This window comes from Capricornis sumatraensis, chromosome 7 (assembly GCF_032405125.1).
Source record: "Capricornis sumatraensis isolate serow.1 chromosome 7, serow.2, whole genome shotgun sequence".
NCBI classification, from domain to species: Eukaryota; Metazoa; Chordata; class Mammalia; order Artiodactyla; family Bovidae; genus Capricornis; species Capricornis sumatraensis.
The window spans coordinates 32,997,035-33,017,433 of record NC_091075.1 but is presented as its reverse complement, the minus strand read 5'-3'; the positions used below and the strand labels follow the sequence as shown (position 1 = coordinate 33,017,433).

The window sequence follows — 20,399 nt, the reverse complement described above, 5'->3', positions numbered from 1 at the left end:
ATGCAAATATGGTTTTAGAAGTTTGAGAAGCTTAACTTTGGAGTAGTCATTGCCACCATTTTTAGAAGCCTAGACTGATGACAAAAGAGTGTTTGCATTATGTATTGTGGAAAATTTTTCTTCACAGTGACTTGTGATTTTGAAGAACTTGAACCCTCAGAGAAATGTTTTAAATTCACAAGTGTTAGTTTAGGAAAACAGATTGGATTTGAGGAGATAGAAAATGAGGATATTGAGGAGCTAGGGTCCCAACCTTTTTATCTCACCAAAAACCTGCTGATGCCATGTGGATATAGATGATGTTGAGGACAGTGACAGTGAAATTCAACAAGCTATATCGTGACAGATTAGCAGTGTTAACTGGCATTTTAAATGTCACTGAAAATAATTGTACTGATGTGAAGATACAAATTTGGTTTTAATGCTGAACATAATAGGAGAGTTGTACATGGCATGCAATTGAATCTTCAACCTTCCAGGCACTTTTAATATGAGAACAGGAGGCTAGTAAAGTAGCTGACATTTATTGATTTTATTTATTTGCTTATTTTTAACATAATGTTTATATTTTCAGCCATACACTAGAGATGACACAAGGACAGTGACGCATATCTTTCCATTGCTGCTCATTTTCATATAACTCTTCATTTACTATTTCATAGTAACTCATAAGCTATAGCCGTTCCAATGCTCACATTCCAAGCAGACTTGAGTTCATATTTATTGGAGTATTTATGCATTTCTTAATCATTTAATGTGTAAAAATGCACTATCCTTCTTTTAAGATTTCCTTCTGTTTTTTTAATGGGTCACTAATACCAGACCACCTGACCTGCCTCTTGAGAAATCTGTATGCAGATCAGGAAGCAACAGTTAGAACTGGACATGGAACAACAGACTGGTTTCAAATAGGAAAAGGAGTACGTCAAGGCTGTATATTGTCACCCTGCTTATTTAACTTATATGCAGAGTACATCATGAGAAACACTGGACTGGAAGAAACACAAGCTGGAATCAAGATTGCTGGGAGAAATATCAATAACCTTAGATATCCAGATGACACCACCCTTATGGCAGAAAGTGAAGAGGAACTGAAAAGCCTTATGATGAAAGTGAAAGTGGAGAGTGAAGAAGTTAGCTTAAAGCTCAACATTCAGAAAATGAAGATCATGGCATCCGGTCCCATCACTTCATGGGAAATAGATGGGGAAACAGTGTCAGACTTTATTTTTTGGGGCTCCAAAATCACTGCAGATGGTGACTGCAGTCATGAGATTAAAAGACGCTTACTCCGTGGAAGAAAAGTTAAGACCAACCTAGATAGCATATGCAAAAGCAGAGACATTACTTTGCCGACTAAGGTCCGTCTAGTCAAGGCTTTGGTTTTTCCAGTGGTCATGTATGGATGTGAGAGTTGGACTGTGAAGAAGGCTGAGCGCTGAAGAATTTATGCTTTTGAACTATAATGTTGGAGAAGACTCTTGAGAGTCCCTTGGACTGCAAGGAGATCCAACCAGTCCATTCTGAAGGAGATCAGCCCTGGGTGTTCTTTGGAAGGAATGATGCTGAAGCTGAAACTCCAGTACTTTGGCCACCTCATGCAAAGAGTTGACTCATTGGAAAAGACTCTGATGCTGGGAGGGATTGGGGGCAGGAGGAGAAGGGGACGACAGAGGATGAGATGGCTGGATGGCATCACTGACTCGATGGACGTGAGTCTGAGTGAGCTCCGGGAGATGGTGATGGACAGGGAGGCCTGGCGTGCTGCGATTCATGGGGTCCCAAAGAGTTGGACACGACTGAGCAACTGAACTGAACTAATGAAGTTCTTGAACGTGATACCTCTAACACAATTTTCCTCAGCCCAGTGGCTTTTTATTTTCATGATTTTGCATGGTGCAATAATTTTTGGAAATGGATGTGTCATGTTATAGTGGAACAGACTGTAGTTGTCAGCAGAAGAGGACATGACCTTTCTTTGAAGCCACATGGGTCTCTGCTGTGATTTCCCTTTTGGGGATTTCCAGAGACTTTATGCCGCGTCCTCATGAGCCACAGATTCTTTGATAAGCACTGCGTCTACTCGCTGGTCACAAAACCTAAGTGGCAGAGCACTTGCATTGCATCCTGGACCTACTCCAAAGCCTTCTCTTGATCTAGGCCCCATTCCTAACAGTCTTACGGATTCTTCATCAACAGATAAGAGTAGCATACACTGAACTGAAGTATACCTTGCCTCCAGCATCCCAAGAGGTCAACTAAAGTGTTGTACCTCTCTCTCAGAGGCAGCAATGTCCAGCCATTTGTCTTTTGTTTTTTCTTTTCAGAGTAAAATTTGCAGCATGCTTCACGTTGGACCTCCATATAATTCATGAAAGTGGTGGACCCCAGAATTTGAGGGTGGTAGGCTTCCCAGGTGGCGCAATGGTAACAAATCCACCTAGCAGTTCTGGGAGATGCAAGAGACATGGGTTCAGTACCTGGGTTGGGAAGATCCCCTGGAGTAGGACTTGACAACCTGCTCAGTATTCTTGCCTGAAAAATTCAGAGGAGCCTGGACCGGCTGTAGTCTATGGAGTTGCAAAGAGTCAGACATAACTGAGAGACGGAGCATTCAGCATATTTGCCGCTCTAGCATGCGTATATCTTACTAAGGCCATGTAAAAGCCACCACTGCTTCCCCCTTGTTAAGTCCAGCTTACGTGATGTCTCCAGTGTAGAGGACCAAAGTGATACACTGTGGACTCTGCAAAACTATCAAAGTCCTTAGGTAATAGTTTTTGAAAGAGAGTTGAGACTTACAGCCCTGAAATCATGAAGGTGTATTCATCACTTACCCTGCACCTTCATCACTTAACCCTGCCCAGGTGAAAATAGCTTCTTCTTGTCTTCCTTAATTACTGCTAGACTAATAATTGTGTAGTAACATTGATTTTCTCCAGTAAAAATACATCTGGTATAGGAGCTGCATGTGGGGTCATCATCTGTTGTTTGCGTATGATAATCTAAAATAATTCTCTAAGACCCATTTTGCTTTGGTATAGGCCAAGGAGGCACATTACATTGGGATCTGGGATGGTGGTGCCAATCTCTGCAATTCCTTCAGTGATATGGTGTGGCTACTTTGTCAGAGGGACAGTTCTAGGGCCTTAGATTTGGTATTTTCTACAGCTATGGCCTTTACTCCATGGGTCAAGGAGCTGATGTGGAATTTCTGCCAGTGCCAAATATGTCAGTTCCGACTCTGCATTCTGAAACTAGAAGTGTAACTGCAGGATTGGTTCATAACTCTTGGGCCCACTGATACGATTTGAGCCCAGAGTTCATGTATCACCTGGCTTCTGTGAAGTTCCAGAATAACCACTGAACTGCATAGGTATTTTCAGTCATCAGGGATTAGCAGAGCTGGCAGAAGTGTGGGGTCCAAGATCAAAGAGCAAGTGATAGACAGACAACCTGCTGAATGTTTAATACGTGCTTTAATATATTTAATTCCCAAAAGATAGTTTAGTTCAGTCGCTCAGTCGTGTCCGACTCTTTGCCACCCCATGGACTGCTGTATGCCAGGCTTCCCTGTCCATCACCAAGTCCCGGAGCTTATTTGAAACTCATGTTCATTGAGTCGGTGATGCCATCCACCATCTCATCCTCTGTCGTCCCCTTCTCCTCCCGCCTTCAATCATTCCCAGCATCAGGGTCTTTTCAGATGAGTCAGTTCTTTGCATCAGGTGGCCAAAGTATTGGGAGTTTCAGCTTCAGCATCAGTCCTTCCAATGAATATTCAGGACTGATTTCCTCTAGGATTGACTGGTTACTATTTTCCAAATAACTTTTTTCTTTAGATGAGATTCACATAGCATAAAATTAACCTTTAAGAGTTCAGTGGCATTTAGTACATTCCCCATGTTTTGCAAATATAAGTTCTATCTAGTTCCAAAATATTTTATCACCCAGTAATATCATGCTATATATCTTAAGCAATTTCTCCCCATTCTCTTCTCCCCCTAGCCTCTGGCAACCACCAGTTGGCTTTTTGTCTTAGGATTTCATATAAATGTAATCATATGTGACCTTTTGTGTCTGGCTTCTTTTACTTAGGTTAATATTTTTGAGGTTCATCTATGTTGTAGCATGTATAAGTACTTCATTTCCCCCCTCCCTTTTTTTAGGACAGAGTTATATTCTATTTTATATGCATATTACGATTTGTTTATCCTTCATCCTTTGATGACATTTGACTTAAAATCATGAATGTTCTGTGGGAATAACTAAAGTTTAGGAAACACTTAGGTAATGGAAAAACACTGATCTAAATACCTAAGTTTCTGTTTGTACCCCAGCTGGTCATTGTCCATCTGTGACCTTTAAAAGGATTGTTCTTGGAGTTTCAGTGTCTTCATCTGTAAAGCAAGGATGGCAGAATGAATTTTTGATAGCTTTTCAGTGCTTTCTCCAAATATTGGTGTCTCATTATTCCCCTTCTCAAAAATCTCATTGCTTTCTGAATGAAGACTGACCTCAGTTTGGCATTCTAGGCCTTAAGCAGTATGAGCTCTGGTTTAATTTTTCAACCTTATAGCCTTTCCGTAGTCTCTGTGCTCCAGCCCAAACAGGCCAATTACTATTACAAAAAACATGTCCAGTTTTCTTCTTCCTACTCCTAACTTCCTTAGCAATTTATATCTCTAGCTAGTGGAACTTCCTCTTATTCCTGTTTGTGAGGGAGGTATTGCTCACAATTTAGATATTTCTCTGTTAGGTAATGAAAGAAAAAATAGCACTGTTGTTGGACAAGAAAGGAGGTAGAAGAGAAAGTGTGAAACTACTTTTTTCTCTTTTGTGTGTAGAGCATGTGGTACAGTTCTTAGCAACGTAAATGATGCTTTTAGATTGACCAAAATACAAGATTTCTCCTATATGTGAACCCAAGAGATCTTGTGTGTGTGTTTGTTTGTTTTTCATTTAAATGTGGAACCAGTTTCTTCAAATGAAGTTAAGTGACAGAGGAAAGAGATAGTGTATGAGTAGCCAGTTACTCCCAAATTAATGTTTAATTTATATATTATTTAGTTACATACAAGTTTCTTTGTTAACTGTGTCGCTTTTATGTTGTGACTCAGCAGTTAATATTTATACCTGAATTATTTCAAGTTAGTTTTAGTATCATTCTAGTTGTTTTACCAAATATCTCTCATTTTGAGCATTGTATCAATATGAGTGAAGTATGAGTTACTGGATATGTAGTCAGGGTCTTTGAGTGATCTTAAACCAGTTATATTTTTATTCTTAAGATGTAAATTTGTCAACTTTCACATGAACCAAAAAAAAGCATTTTTGAATTCTTAATGGAATGTGAAAGCTTTCAAATCAAGTCAAAATATAAATGTGACTGTCTTAAGACTGTTTTTCCTGATGATCTCTTAAATTGGTTCTCTTTTCTTTTGTCCCCATTAGGGAGAAGAGTCAAGTGAATCTGCAGAGTCTAGCACTAACTGGGAAAAGCAGGAAAGTATTGTATTGAAATTACAAAAGGAATTTCCCAATTTTGATAAAGAGGTGAGTACTCATATATAGGTATTTAATCAGTGTGTGCTGTTTGTATTACAAAATAGATAGTCTTTGAGGTCAACTGCATGAAAAGCTTAGAGTGATTTTTGTATTTTTCTAATTATATTTAACTCAACTCTTGTTTATCAATATTATAAAACATATTTGTATAACTTGTTTCCCATGTTTATTTGCCTTAGTTGATACTATAATATCAACATTATAATGATAACATCATGTAAGCTTAATAAATATAGTTGTAGTAATAGTTGTCAACTCATATATAAATGCAAAGTCATCTATAATCCCAAGTAACTTCTTTTAGTTTTCTTCATATTCTCAACCTTTGATTTTTTTGTAAAGAATTTTAAAGTGTAATATCCACTTTAGTGCCTTGATATTCCATAATCTTTAGTTTATTTGCTAGGTAGTAGAAATACTTTCAGAGTCAGTAAAGACCCATGGCGAGTATGCCATTACTAAAAGAGCCTCTGTTTTATCATATTGTGCTTGGAAACACATTATTTGTTTCACATTGGGAATACATTTATACCAGTATTGATTTATTCAGGTATACACACATCTGCTGAATTCTGATGAGCTAAAGGCAAAGTCTTGTTGCTATACTGGTTCTTTACATATGTTCAAATTACATTTTGAAGTTATCAGTTTATGAAAAAGCTTAACTGCATGTTGAAGTTAAACTGAGCAAACATTTTTTGATATTCTGGTGTTCAGAGTACTCCACAGCAAGAGTAGAAATGCAAAAACTGTCAAGCTTCCTGCCCTTTGAAGAAAGACTGTTGTATATTTATGGAAGTGAAATTGTATATACAGAAAGCATTTGTAAAGAGCAACATAAAAGCAAGTGTGAAATCATCAGATATGAATTCTTTTAAGTTTTTAAGTAATTTACTTTTTAAAGTATAAAACTTTTCTTTTCAACAAGTCATTAATTCTAGATTTTTAATAAAAAGATCAATGACTTATTTCTAGGAATTAAGGGAAGTACTCAAGGAACATGAATGGATGTACACAGAGGCTTTAGAATCTTTAAAAGTATTTGCAGAAGACCAAGGTAATTATCTGTTCTATATTATTATAGAAAATTCATACTTCCCAATATATTATATTGTAGTATGTAAGAAAATAGTAAACCTATTAGTTAATAACCAGAGAATGGGATTGCAAGAGATATTAGAAACCAGTTCCCTGTATTCCTTGTAATCATTGTAAGATAGATGTCCTCACCTACACTATATGCATATCAAAAGCATCAGTATCAGTATAAGGTGAGTGTCGCTGGCATGGAAGAAACTCACTGATCCCATAGTGGAATATTTTTAACTTTAGGAACATAAGGGTAGAGAAATAGTGGGGAGAAGTTGAACAACACATGTTTAGTAACATTCTTAAGTAGGAATCAAGTAGACTAGCTCTTCTTAATTACAAAGCCAGTTTTTTAAAATCCCAACACAATAGCTGTAGGTTTTTTGTTGTTTTTATTAATGAATTATTTTAGGTAATGCTGTACAACAAGTGCTCTTGATGGCACAGAGAATGGTATTGTGTGGAGAAAAGAAAGCCACCAATATCATCAGTTCTGAGTCTGAAATAAGATTCAGAAGAGAAGGATTACGAATGTAAAGAAATTCAATTTATTTTTCTTATTTTTTAATACATGTACAAAAATGAATGTATGAAAATGTGCAAGTCTCAAAGCTCTTTGAATAAGTAAAGCATTCTAGATAATAAAATAATGATTATAGATTAATTGTTCATATTTCTTACTAGTATGTAAAATAAATGTACCTTCAATCACAGACATCTTAGAAATCCATGGAATATAACAGATTAATCAGTGATAAAGTAGTGGTGCTTTTAAACCTATCTTTAGTAAAGAACCATCTTTAGTAAAGATGAATAGTGGAGATAGGTAATGGGAAAATTAATTATAAAATGGATAGTTTTAATTTATGATGAGCATTGTTTTTCTAACAACCATCAGTTTTAGCCTGGGGATGGAGCTGCTAAATACCATCGTGGGTGTCTTATGTATATGCAGCTGCCATTTACATTCTCAGGATCTTTGATAGAAGATGAGGATTTATATTTAATTCATTTTAAGAAAGAAGTTATCACCTGTTTTTGAAACTAATAATTCATTGTATAATTTCATACTCTACTTCAGTATTTCTCTTTAAGGCAAATCAAGATGTAACAATAAATTGTAATTGAATTCTGCATTGAAAAACACATGAGTACTGTTTTAAATATTTTTCTTATATGAAATCTTATATCTTATATGAAGTCTTATATCTTAATATTTAATTTATATCTTTCTAATATAGTTATTTTTGTCTTTCTTTGTACTCAGATATGCAATATGCTTCACCGAGTGAGTTTCCAAATGGAAAAGAGGTTTCTTCAAGAAGTCAAAATTATCCTAAAAATGCAACTAAAACAAAACTGAAACAGAAATGTTCCATGAAACCACAAAATGGTTTTAACAAGAAACGTAAAAAAAATGTATTTAATCCTAAAAGAGTTATTGAAGACTCTGAATATGATTCAGGTTCTGATGTCGGTAGTTCGCTAGACGAGGACTATAGTAGTGGTGAAGAAGTGATGGAGGATGGCTATAAAGGTAAAATCCTCCACTTCCTTCAAGATGCTTCAATTGGTGAACTTACTTTGATTCCTCAGTGTTCTCAGAAAAAGGCTCAGAAGATAACAGAACTCCGGCCCTTTAATAGTTGGGAAGCTCTGGTAAGGCTACATTTTTTTTCCCCCTCTGTGAGTGTGTGTGTGTTTTCACTGTACCGTTCATAGTCAAGGTGTCTTCAGCCTAGGGAAGCATAGATGGGTGGCCTTATCCTGTGTAGAGTCAAACATTACTTACCATTCTAAGCCAATAGTATTTCAAACAGTGTCATATGACCTAATTTTGAATGAATTAGGGGGTGATTTTCCTGAAAAACCCTAAGCTGATTGGCTGGGCATACTGTCACTCATTTTTTTGCATAGAAACTTGGTTCATTTCACTGCAGAAGAAGAAATTAGAGCTTACCATTAAGGAAGGAGTTGTTTGCTAGCCTGTTCTGATCTGTTACTGCTGAGACACCATGCAGAAAGCAAGAATGTGGCAGAAATTTTACAACAACTACTTGAAGAGCAATAGCAACATCCAGGGGAGCTCCATGATTCAAAATGCCAGCCTAAGTGTTTTATGCTTCACCACAAAAGAAGTAGTTGTTTATTTTCTTTTTCTTTTTGAAAGTGACAGCTCAATCTCTAACATGCTTTTCTTGGTTAAACAACGCGGCCATTTTATGGAGTGTAGCAGGCTGCAGCGTTTTTAAGTGGAAAGATAGAAAAGTGTGTGGAAGCCTAGAATTCAAGCGTTAGGTGAAGGGAAGGCATAAGCATTGGTAAGTACACTTTGCATGATCATTCTCTGGAATTTCATTTCCTGTGAACAAGTTTTATCTAAAATACCTGTATTTTGAGTTTTATAAATGTCAACAGTCAGTAAATCTTATTCATAGAGAAAAAAATAAGAACTCTTGTCTTTTAAATTTTGCTTTATCTTTTATGAAAATGTGGGCTTTTCGAGCATGAATTCTAAACAAGCCCTGCTGTGAAAGCAATATAGATGATTTTTTATAGCTTTAGAATATGAAGTAACTCTTGATGCTTTATAAAGTTTTAAGTTTTATTCTCTAACTTAAGGAGTAAAGTTGCTTTGTGATTAATTTTGTACTTTGTCAAATCTGTGTGAACCTAAGTTCCCTTGATGAGTATCTTGAAGTGGCAGTGGGGGAAGGTCCCTGAACAATGGCTTGTAAATAGCAATTTTTTAAAAATTAAAATATTTGGAAAATAAAGAAACAGCATTACTGATATTCTGTGGGTTTGAAAATAAATAAATAAAGACATTCATTTTGCCTAAAGCTTTTGCTTTTACAGAGAACATCTGTCAAAGCAGGCCCTTTCAAAACTTGTTTGGCTTTGCCTAAGTGATTTATTTGTTAAAGTATTTGCTGAAGGGCTTTCTTGTTCTTATTTTCTTCCTTTTCTTCTTTCTTTTAATCTTGAATGGTCTCCTATGTTGTTGCAGAGTTGGGTTGCTCAGGCTTGTTGAGATTCTGATTTATTTAATAAGGAATGCAGTTATCTGCGCCAGTGTGTTTAGTCACTGTAACCACTTGCCCACATATCTTACAGTAAAAGTAAATTATACCAGAGTGATATGTCCCAGATGCTTTGAAAAATATTCAACAACTTAGCATGTAGAAAGCATATTTCCCCTACTAATTAATTGGCATAGTTTAAATTAGTCTTGACATGAATTTAGAGATTATCTACTTAAACTTCCTAAAGCATCTTGCCCCCTTTCTTAAAGTTGAATACAGAGACTGTTTTCACTAGCCATTCATATTATGTTGATTATTTTATATAGCAGTTAAAAAGCAAACTTGGCCACTTGAGTTTAGCATATACAGTGCTTTAGTAAAAAAGTAAATGTAACTTTTGGGAAAATTAGTAAATGTTAGTAAAAGTTAGTAAATGTAACTTTTGGAAAATGAACAGTTAAAATTAGCAGGTCAGTGTGTATGAGCTTTACCTTTTAATTTGTTTAGGACTTTAAACTTCTCCTTTCAGTTACTTTAGAATTTTGAATAAGACTAGTTTAAAGAGCAATTTAACGTCTTAAAAGTTACTAAAGGAAAGTCAATATTATGTACATTTTGCATGTTATAGTTTACTTCTTCCCTATTAATCAGAGAGGCTTGCTAACACACCTGTGAGCTACTTCAAACAGAAACAAATAGCATTTACCTTTGTTTTCATAACTACTATTTTTAGAAATTCCTATGAGAATTAGTTGAAATTTTAATTACATCCCTCAGTCATACTCAAGTGAAAATTACAAGGCATATTAAGAGCAGTGTACCAATGTCTAGTAAACTAGATATTATTATTGAAGCTTATTTTAGTCTTAAGGATTGGAAAATTTGGCAGAGCTTTAAAAACTCATTAGATATTTCATTACAGTGCAAACTGAGCCAATAAATCAAGTAAACACATCTATTTTAATTATGATTTTTGCCCAGATGACAGTCTCCATGACATTGATGGGTTAAATGTAATCATTAGTATTTCATTGTCTTATTTTATTATAAATTAATTTGAATGTGAAAATTATCTTAGTGTCTTTTAAACAAAAGTTAAGTTGAACAATATTATTATGACTTTGTCAGAGAAGTACATTTTTAAAAAATACTCTGAGATATTCTTGTCACCTTTATTTTACATGAGGAAAATTATGTTTTTTTTAACAAAATAAGTGCATTATGTGAGGGTATTTTTTTACAGCTTTATATCTTTTTTAAAAATGAAAATCTAAAGATTGTCCAATTTTCCTCATAATTTTTCCATTTCTCTTATTTTTCTGCTTAATAGCAGTAAAGTATGTGCTTATGGTGAGAAGCCACATTGTTAAATCATGTACTTTGGAAATATAGCCAGCCAAAATGTTATTAGTTTAAAAACATGTACTGTTAATGTGGTATTGACGTTTTTATTGCCAGATTTCACACATTTGATGGCACCAGTTCATCCACCGCTTACTGAATTTTTATTTAGCTTTGTGCAAAGTAAGGTGGAGATACTATTATGTCTGTGATCTTATATGTTGCACCTTTATACTTAAATCAGAACAGTAGTGTATACTGATCAATTGAAGATTCATGAGTAGCTAACTCTTTGTAAATAACTCAACCTAAAATGTTTTCATGTATGCATTTACTTCCATAACATTTAGATCAGTATAAATGCAGTTTTCTTTGACTATTAACCAAGCAAACAAGGTTTAGCTCACATGGAAACACTAAGCGCCTTGTTGTGCTGCTCCCATCCTCTAGTAACTTATACTGCAAGTTTTCTTTCGCTTTGTTTTCCTGGTGGTTATTGTAAAATGTCTGTGAATTTGTTACTTGATGCATTGTGATGTGTACTACTTCCTGATAGGGTGGCTTCAATAAAATGAAGAAGATTGCTGTATTCAGGCTTTGTTTTCACTTTTGTAAGTTTGATAAATATTTATTTTGAAATCACATATGCATTTGAGTACTTTGTAAGCTGCTGTGCCACTTTTTATTTAGGTGGGGAATTAAGTCTGCTTTTAAACAATTTTCCCCTTCCTGTAGAAATTCAGTTACTTGTGCTGTAAGAGCGACACATGGTGGCAGGAGATAGGTACTTCAGTTTGTGACTGTTTTAAAAACATTAATACTTTTTAATCAAAGAGATGGTAATCAGGGCCATGTTGATGTTCTTTTTTTCATGAAATTATCCAGTTACTACCAATTACTTTTTCTTTCCCTCTGAAAGAAATAGCTTTATCATTTTTTTAAAGAATTTGTTTTGTCTAAAGTTGAAACAGTACATGTAAGAAGGAAAAAGAAAGTCAAGTTTAGCCAAAATTCTACCAAGGATAGTTACCACTTAAGATTTATTGAGCATCCATCTGTTTATGTGTATGTTTGTATATTTCACATTATGTAATTAGGGTCATATTTTTATGCTCATCAATAACTTTAGATTTCTTGGTAGATTCCGCTTTTACAGAGTACTTTGTATTTCTTAAGTCTTGTTTTAGTGAAGCTAAGTAACTTACAGGATTGTTAAATGCTTTTTGTCTTCAGAGCAGTGACATAACAGTAGTTTTCTTACACCTTTTCTTAAGGGGGAGATGCCCATTTCCCCTGCCTCCACACACACTTGATGAAAGTATTTTGAAGTTAAATGTTGGATTTTTTAATGTTTATTATTTATGCATATATTTAGATAAAAAGGTTAAATAATTCTACAGTCTTGTTCTCCCTGAAAATTCATAGGAATCCATCCGCTTCCTAGCCCATTTCTTGAACTGCAAATAATTGCTTCCATATCTTGTCTGATTCTTATTGCTTTTATATCTCTAGGTAATATAAACATAATGCTTTTCCATCAGTTGCAGGGCTTATTTGTTGACATGACACAAGACATTATAGCATTGGGGTAGGATTAGCTCTCTTCTCACTGTCTGTCTCACGTGCCCATTTCCCAGGCCTAGCAATATGTTAATAATGTGATAATTTTGAAAATCTATTTTTTAGTATCTACTTTGTTAGACTATGCAAATACCTTTCATAACTGAACCTTGTAATATGCAACATGATTGCTTTTTTCCCCTTGCTCAGCATTTTGTTTTCCCTAATTACTAGCTGTCTTGATTCTTCTCTTGTCTTAGTTTTTGTATATATACTTGTTACTTCAATTCTAGACTCTTCCCTAGTTGTCTGAATTTCCCCTCAGTTATTAAACACTTCAGATATTTTATCAGTTTCATCTTCTTGAAAAAGTCTTCTGGAGTCTTAAGACCTGCTCTGGTTTGGACTGGTTGTTCATAGGTCAAATGATCAGTTGTGACATTGGGGTCTGATTTCCCTGACATCCTGAGGAACCTTGTTTTTCTCTCTTTGTGTTTCGTGCCTCTTTATTTAGTCCCTTGGTTTCATAAATACCTACTAGGAAGTGATTGAATAATAGAGTGGAGCAAAATGGCCTCGTTTTAAATCCCAGTTCTGACATTTTCTAGCAACTTACATGACCTTAAGCAAGTTCTCTCTCTGTTCCTCTATTTCTTCATCTGTAAATGGGCTGTAATTATGGTACTGACCTGTCTAAGGATTGGAAAGTAAGTGCCTGTTAGTTGTCTGTCTCTTGAAAAATGTTAGCTGCAGATACCCACAATATATTATTAGTGAAATGTTAAGAAACCATTGTAGTTTTCTACTCATTCATCAGTGTCATTTCTAGACATACTGAGTCAAACTTTTTTGGATCAAATCGTTTTTCTGTCTGTTTAACCCACTCAGTGCTTTAAAACAGGTTTATGACAGGTGACATTACCCACAGTATGTTTAAGACCCCTTTTTTTAGCCTGCCTTTGGTAATTTGACAAATTCCTGTCCAGTGAGATATAACAGAAGTATACTGTGATTTTTGGAAGAGTCCTTAAAGGATCTCTTCTTCCTGTTAGGTGTGATGTTGGTAACCACATGCAAGGATATTGAAGCAACAAAGTAGAAGTTTTGGTTTTTGGAACCACTCTACCAGTTCTGAACTGCTCCCTAGAGTCTTCATTACATGAGAGAGATGTTTTGCATTTACTATTACTTACTACTAAAGCTAATATTAGCAAATTTATCAAACAGTGAAACTTTTTTCTCTTTCTGATGAGAAATGAAACTGATGTCTTACATTCATTGACAATGTATCACTACTTAGTACATTCATTGACAGTGTATCACTACTTAGATCTAAATTCTAAACTAACAGCAATAATTTGGATCATCTCTAATGTTGGCTGTCTTGTATGGAAAGAGGGGTAAAGAGTGTGAGACGCTCAGGGAGTTAAGTTTTGAAACTTTGACTTCAAAAATATCCAAAATGTCAAGTTCACTAAGTCTCAGTCAGACTGTTACAGCATTGTGAAATGAGTTGTGTTTTGCACACCCCATCGTTGCCCCTACAAGAATATTAGACAGAAAAATTAGAATAATGTAGCAATGGCACCCCACTCCAGTACTCTTGCCTGGAAAATCCCATGGATGGACGAGCCTGGTAGGCTGCAGTCCATGAGGTCGCTGAGAGTCGGACACAACTGAGCGACTTCACGTTGACTTTTCACCTTATACACTGGAGAAGGAAATGGCAACCCACTCCAGTATTCTTGCCTGGAGAATCCCAGAGATGGGGGAGCCTGGTGGGCTGCCTTCTGTGGGGTTGCACAAAGTTGGACACAACTGAAGCGACCTAGCAGCAGCAGCAAACCTTTGTGTACTCATCACCAGCTTCAGTTACCCGCTTGAATCTTGTTTCATCTGTCCTCCCCGCTACTCCTCCATTCCCTGTCTCCCCCCACCTTTCTCTGCCTCTCTCCCTCCCTCCTGCCCCAACCCTTCCTATAATCTTTAGTGAAGAAACTGATCGTTTGTTCTATAGCTTCCCAGTTTGGGCTTTTCAGGTTATATTTTCTGTGGAATTAGAAGTAACAAAATTGGAATTAGATGTTCCCACCAGTACTGTTAAATGGTTGGTGATGTGTTCTTTCATCAGGAAGTGGTAATGTTTGGTTAGTTGTTTGTTTAATGTATGTTTATATCCTACTTCTCTAAGTTCTGACATTTTAAATTGATCATTTTTGAGTCAAAATTGTTCTTTGCGATTTCTGGCCTTATTACTCTGAAAGGACTCCCTCGATTATATTATACACATGCACTTCTGTTTTTTTTTTTCCTTGTGAGAGTCAGACATGACTTAGCAACTGAACAACAACTTGTAATACCAGTTGTTAACACTTAAAATTGTATGTTGTGTGTCTTTCCCAGTGACTGTAAACCACATGAGAACAGGGAATATGTCTGTATACCAGGTATGTTTACCAGCCAGGGTAGTGATAAATAAAATTGTTATTTTATTTAAAAATAAAACACACAATAAATGGCAGTTATTTGCAGAAAAAAGGGGGTTTTGCTTTTTAACTTTCACAGTTTTATTTTGTTTTATTTGGGGAGTTACTAGTTTTTAGTGAAAAGAGCATTGACTGGAGTCTTTTTATCCTGCTTTGTAACCTTGGGAGTTGAGCCTTGATTATTCTTCCGGAACTGGTGGGCTGATCTTGCAGTTGTGGGGACTTAATGAGTCTTACCTAGCAGTCTCTGGCACAGACAAAGCGCACACTGTATGTTCCTTTTTTTTTTCCTGGCTATTCTTGTTGGTTCTCTCTCACACATACATATCACAAACACATACCCCATAATAGACATGAGATTATTTTGGGGGGTTCCATTTAAAAATAAAAATATTGTAATTAAAGTTCTAGTAGAACCTCCTTAAAATCTTCAAGGCACTGATTCCTACATATCCCCTTCTTTATCTGTAAATCTTTTCCCTGAAAGTACCAAATGGAAGGTTACATTGTGATTATGAATGTATGTTGTCCTTGTGAAAATATAAAGTAGTGTGCAAATAACTTCGTATTTCATAGTGCCATTTTTTGGCATGCTGCAGCTTTGTTTTGTTACGTTTTTTATTCCTGCAGTGCAGTAATAATATGGCTTTGGGACAGATTAAAAATTTCGTTTCTTACCAACTTACTCTGTTAGAGATAAAAAAAGTATTAATATAAACTATTTTTTTAATGAAATTTTCTCAGTATATCCGCTACTAAATTTCTAGTGCTTGAGCTTTTCTGTGAACTTAGAAATATTGTGATAACAGGGATTATTTAGAGTTGTTAATGAGATTCTTGTTACAACTTGAAAAAATATGCCAAGTAAGATGTCATGAGTCAAAATCGTGTGGTTTTTATCTTGATAAGATGGTTTTAGTTTAGTTAGCTTTATTCTGTTCTGAATTTTGTTTATTTTTCTTTTTGTCCAACAAACAGCTTTCAGATAGCTACTGGGATTCTTTCTAATCGTTTACACAAAAAATATTTTTTGTACAGTATTTCAGGGTATATTATTTTTCAGTTCTGTGGACAAATTCTAATTCTGTTAAAACTTCTACATTGTGAAGTAGTCAATATCTCCTTTAGAAAAATAAATACGAATATATTTTGAAAGAAATTCTGAGTTTTCACACAAAACCATTTATCCAAGTCTTGTATTGAAATTGATATTATTTTTAAGTTTAATCAAACTATCAAATTGGTCACAGTTAACTTTTGATTCAGGCAGTATCTTTCCAAGTATTAGTCTCAGGTTAGGGTAAAATATCAAGGGACAATATCAATACTTGGAGTTTTGAAAGCTTGAGGGGTTGTACTTTGATGCTAGATAGGGAAAAGTATGTTTCCGAAAAATTAATCTTATAGTCATATGACTGTATGTCATATTTATAGGATGTGACAAAAATAAGAGATATGGTCTCCAGTTATTACATTTGGCATTGTTACCTTTGGTGATAGACATGAATTGAGTTTTAAAGGCAAAAAAATGACTGATAGGAGACATTAACAATTACATTAGAGTTTCTCCCATAAGAGAACAGCTACTAGAATCAAAGTAACAAGCTTGAGATTGTGTATTTTGAAGAGAAAGATGTATTTTATTTCAACATGATGAGTTTAAGATGGCAGTGAGATTTATCAAAAAGAAATATGATAATGAAAATGCCGGTTGTCTTTGCACTTGATTAAGGAAGGTCATTAATAAAAGTTTAAGAAACTTTTTTCCATCACAAAGAAAGAAATTGAGATTGACTCTCCGTTTGACTCTAGATCTGAACTGTTAAATTATTTTTCTTTTCATGCCATAGTTCACAAAGATGTCCAAAACGAATGGCTTATCAGAAGATTTGATATGGCACTGTAAAACACTGATTCAAGAAAGGGATGTAGTTATAAGGCTTATGAACAAATGTGAAGACATTTCAAATAAACTGACAAAACAAGTTACCATGCTCACTGGAAATGGAGGTGGATGGAACACAGAGCAACCCTCCATTCTAAACCAAAGGTAACACTTGTATGCACCTATTTATTGTTTTATCTCAGTTGTGTAAGGTTTTTTTTTTTATTTCTATATTGTGCCTTGGAAACTTAACCATGGAAATGATAGGAAAACTAATGTCAAAAGGGAAAACCAGGATTTCCTAAAGTGGTCCATAAGTGGTGTGTGAATTCTTTTCCATTGATCTCCTCTCCCCTTCTCCTCAGTCAGGATATTTTCCTCCATTATCACATTGTAAGTTAGAGGGAAAAAATATTATGGTCTTACATAACCTACGTTTTCCTTGTGATGACAGATAATTTCTTATACAGTCACAGAACCTGAAAAGGTGGTTTTAGCTACCTCTTTACTTAATTTAGGGCTTCAAAGAGTCAGCTGCTCAATTGTATCAATGTAAGAATTTGTCTCAGTTCAATTTCTTTTTAATCATGAATATCCTATATATGTGATTAAATGTTTTAAATGCTTTCAGAAGCCCAAATTTTTAAATCTTTTTGAGGTAAAAACACATAAAAAGTGAAAAGGACACTTCTATTAAATAGATGATGTAAGGAAAATTGATTTTCTTAAAAAAACACATGAAGTATATTCCCCCACCTGTTGCTGTCAGTAAAATACCTTGTCAGAATTCTTGCAAAAAATAAGCACTAACGTATTTTCACTAAAAAAAAAAAATTGTCCAACAACCAGAACATAACTAACACAGCATTTTGTGATTGTGAACATCCCTACTTTGCATGATGTTGGGATATGGTGGGCAGACGGTTGTTTTGAACTTCTTTTAAAAGTTTTTTTTTAAGTTGTCTGGAAACCTAGAACTGTTCAGAATGCTTCCATTTTAAAAAAGGTATAAAATTGTTTACTGTGATAGTACATACAGGCAGAAACATGGAAACAATTGAGGTTTCTAAGATCAGAGCCTCATTAGAATTACTTACGGTATATCCATACTCTGCAGTGTTATGTAATTTTTTAAATGAATTATTTCTGTTCAGAATATTTCTGGTAGGTATATAATAAGATTAGCACCAGGGCCTCATTAAAATTAATTACCTTCATTGGTGATTTTTTTATACTTCTGATATTTTACTAAGTTAATGATCAAAGCATATTTGCTGATCATTGGTTAATTTAAAAAATCAAGATTTAAAAAAAAAATCAGGATATGGTTACTGGCCTTTAATAGTAAGCTACAATCTTTTCTGTGCCCTTCTAGGGTGCTATGGGATGGTGTAGGGAAACGTGATGCAGTTCCCACAAAGAAGCTCTTTTCTCTGTTGCATAGAAAGAACTATGACCATGTCAGCAAATTCATCTCCTAAAAGTGTAGTTGGAGCTGCTCCTTCTTGTTCTACAGCATTGGATATGGGGAGTTCTTCACTCTACAAGGCTTACCCAGTTGAGTCTACTTTATCGTGATTTGGATTTTAAAAAATCAAGTGCTTTATTGCATCACTTAAAAAATTTCTCTCTTAAACCCACATCCACAAAGTCCTGTCACTTGTAAATAGTATGATCAGGTAATAAAGGTATCCTTTCCATTAGACTGAAGACTTTTTTATGAAATATTGAACAGATGAGAAAAATAGGTGTTTTTTTTTTTTTTTAGGTGCTTATTGGATCTTGTCCAAAGTACAGCTTCTGAAGCCCTATACAGATAGTCTAGAGTTTATTTAGATATACTTTTAGGGGGTGAAATTTGTTGTCTTGGCTTTTGTTTTAGCCAGTGTAAGTTGCACAAGCAACTTGCAGATTTTCACTTGGTATACTGGCCAAGCATAATGGCCAGTAGAGACATTTAAAGTACTTTCCTTGCCTTGGGAAAGGGTTTGTTAGTACTGAAGAAAATATTATGCAATCCTGATGAATAACCTGTTATGCTTTTACTTAACAGAATGAATTCTTTGTAGTAAAGTTTATTTTGAAGCAAAATTTTGTTAACGATTTTCCTATTATGAATTTATAAGAATTCTAACAGAAAAATAACCTTTTAGAGATAAAAGAAAATACAGACATAGTGTAACTATGACATATTTTTAACTGTGTAACCTGTTAAAGTCCTGGCAAAAGAAAAAATTCTCATATGTATCTCAAAACCATTAACATTCATAATCATTATTTTAAAACATCAGAATTAAAATTGCCTTAAGTTAAAATATAATAATACAGTGAGGGAAAAGTTAAAAAAACAAACCTCAGCATTACTCCTATTTTATTTCTATCATAAATGTAGCCATCTCTCAAGCTTTAGCTTTAATCAGCATTTTATCAGGTTTATACTGTTCTAACTGAAAAGATAGCTCACGTGTTCAGTGTAAAATAATACCTATTTATGTGTGTCCTGTCTTTTTCTGCACTAAATCTACTAAGGTTCTTCTGATCTTGTTCAACCTCAGCTTGACAGGATGATTCCATATCCTTGTTCCTAAACAGTTGCTGTGAAACCATTTGACAGTGACATCAAATGCAGAGCTATACAGCAGACGTAATCCAACTAACTCAGAGTCCTATGATATAAATATTTTAGTAGCTTGGATACTGCTATTAGTAGAAACTATTATTGTAGTAGTATTTTCAGCATTCATGTTATACTTAAGGGATATAAGTTTTTGATCAACTAGCATCCCTAATCTGTTTCATATGAACTACTGCAAAAAGTTTAGCCCTCTACTTCTGCATTTTACACTTAAATTTAGCACGTTGTATATACTCCAGTTTTCTATTTCAGGCCTTTCTCACCTTTCAAAATAATTTTGAAGCTAGTGTTCTCTGACAGGAAATTTAAGCCCAATTTAATTTCCCTCTGAAAAGAAATCAGAGTAACTTATATCTGAAAGGATTTTTCCCCCTTACAAAACAAGTAACTTTAAACATGCTGCCTTATTTTCTTTCATGACCTCAGAAAATCTTAAAATCACTCTTTTCCTCATTGGGAGGTAAGAAAATCTACAATGTCAGATAGTTATGGTCCCTTACTGAGAAGAGATCACTTACCCACCTCACAAGGTCCTGGCTATACTTCATACCATTCGGATAACCCTGAGCAGTTTATATTCTTACCTGTAAACTTACGGTTGGGGTTCATATGCAGTCAAAAGTTTTTAGAAAATGTTGAAATGTCAAAATTAATGGGAGGTGTAATTGTATAGCAACTAAATACTAGTGACTGACAAAGACTATAGCTGCCCTGTTTTAAAACTTGTCTTAACAAGTGAATTGGGAAAATGTTTGCCAAAACTGCATTTTCAGTGATCCTTCTGCTTTCTGAAAAGATTTGTGTTATGG

At 34.8% G+C, this 20,399-nt stretch overlaps 1 protein-coding gene across 1 annotated transcript in view; it reads left to right on the top strand.

Annotated features, from left to right (window-relative positions):
* The window catches only part of SMARCAD1 (SNF2 related chromatin remodeling ATPase with DExD box 1), an 89,468-nt gene that overhangs the window by 51,585 nt on the left and 17,484 nt on the right, over nucleotides 1–20,399 (top strand). Inside the window, exons 6-9 of the mRNA XM_068975028.1 lie at nucleotides 5,455–5,556; nucleotides 6,544–6,625; nucleotides 7,925–8,316; nucleotides 16,921–17,120. Of these exons, the coding sequence (XP_068831129.1) occupies nucleotides 5,455–5,556; nucleotides 6,544–6,625; nucleotides 7,925–8,316; nucleotides 16,921–17,120 (776 nt within the window). The remainder of the gene's footprint in view (nucleotides 1–5,454; nucleotides 5,557–6,543; nucleotides 6,626–7,924; nucleotides 8,317–16,920; nucleotides 17,121–20,399) is intronic.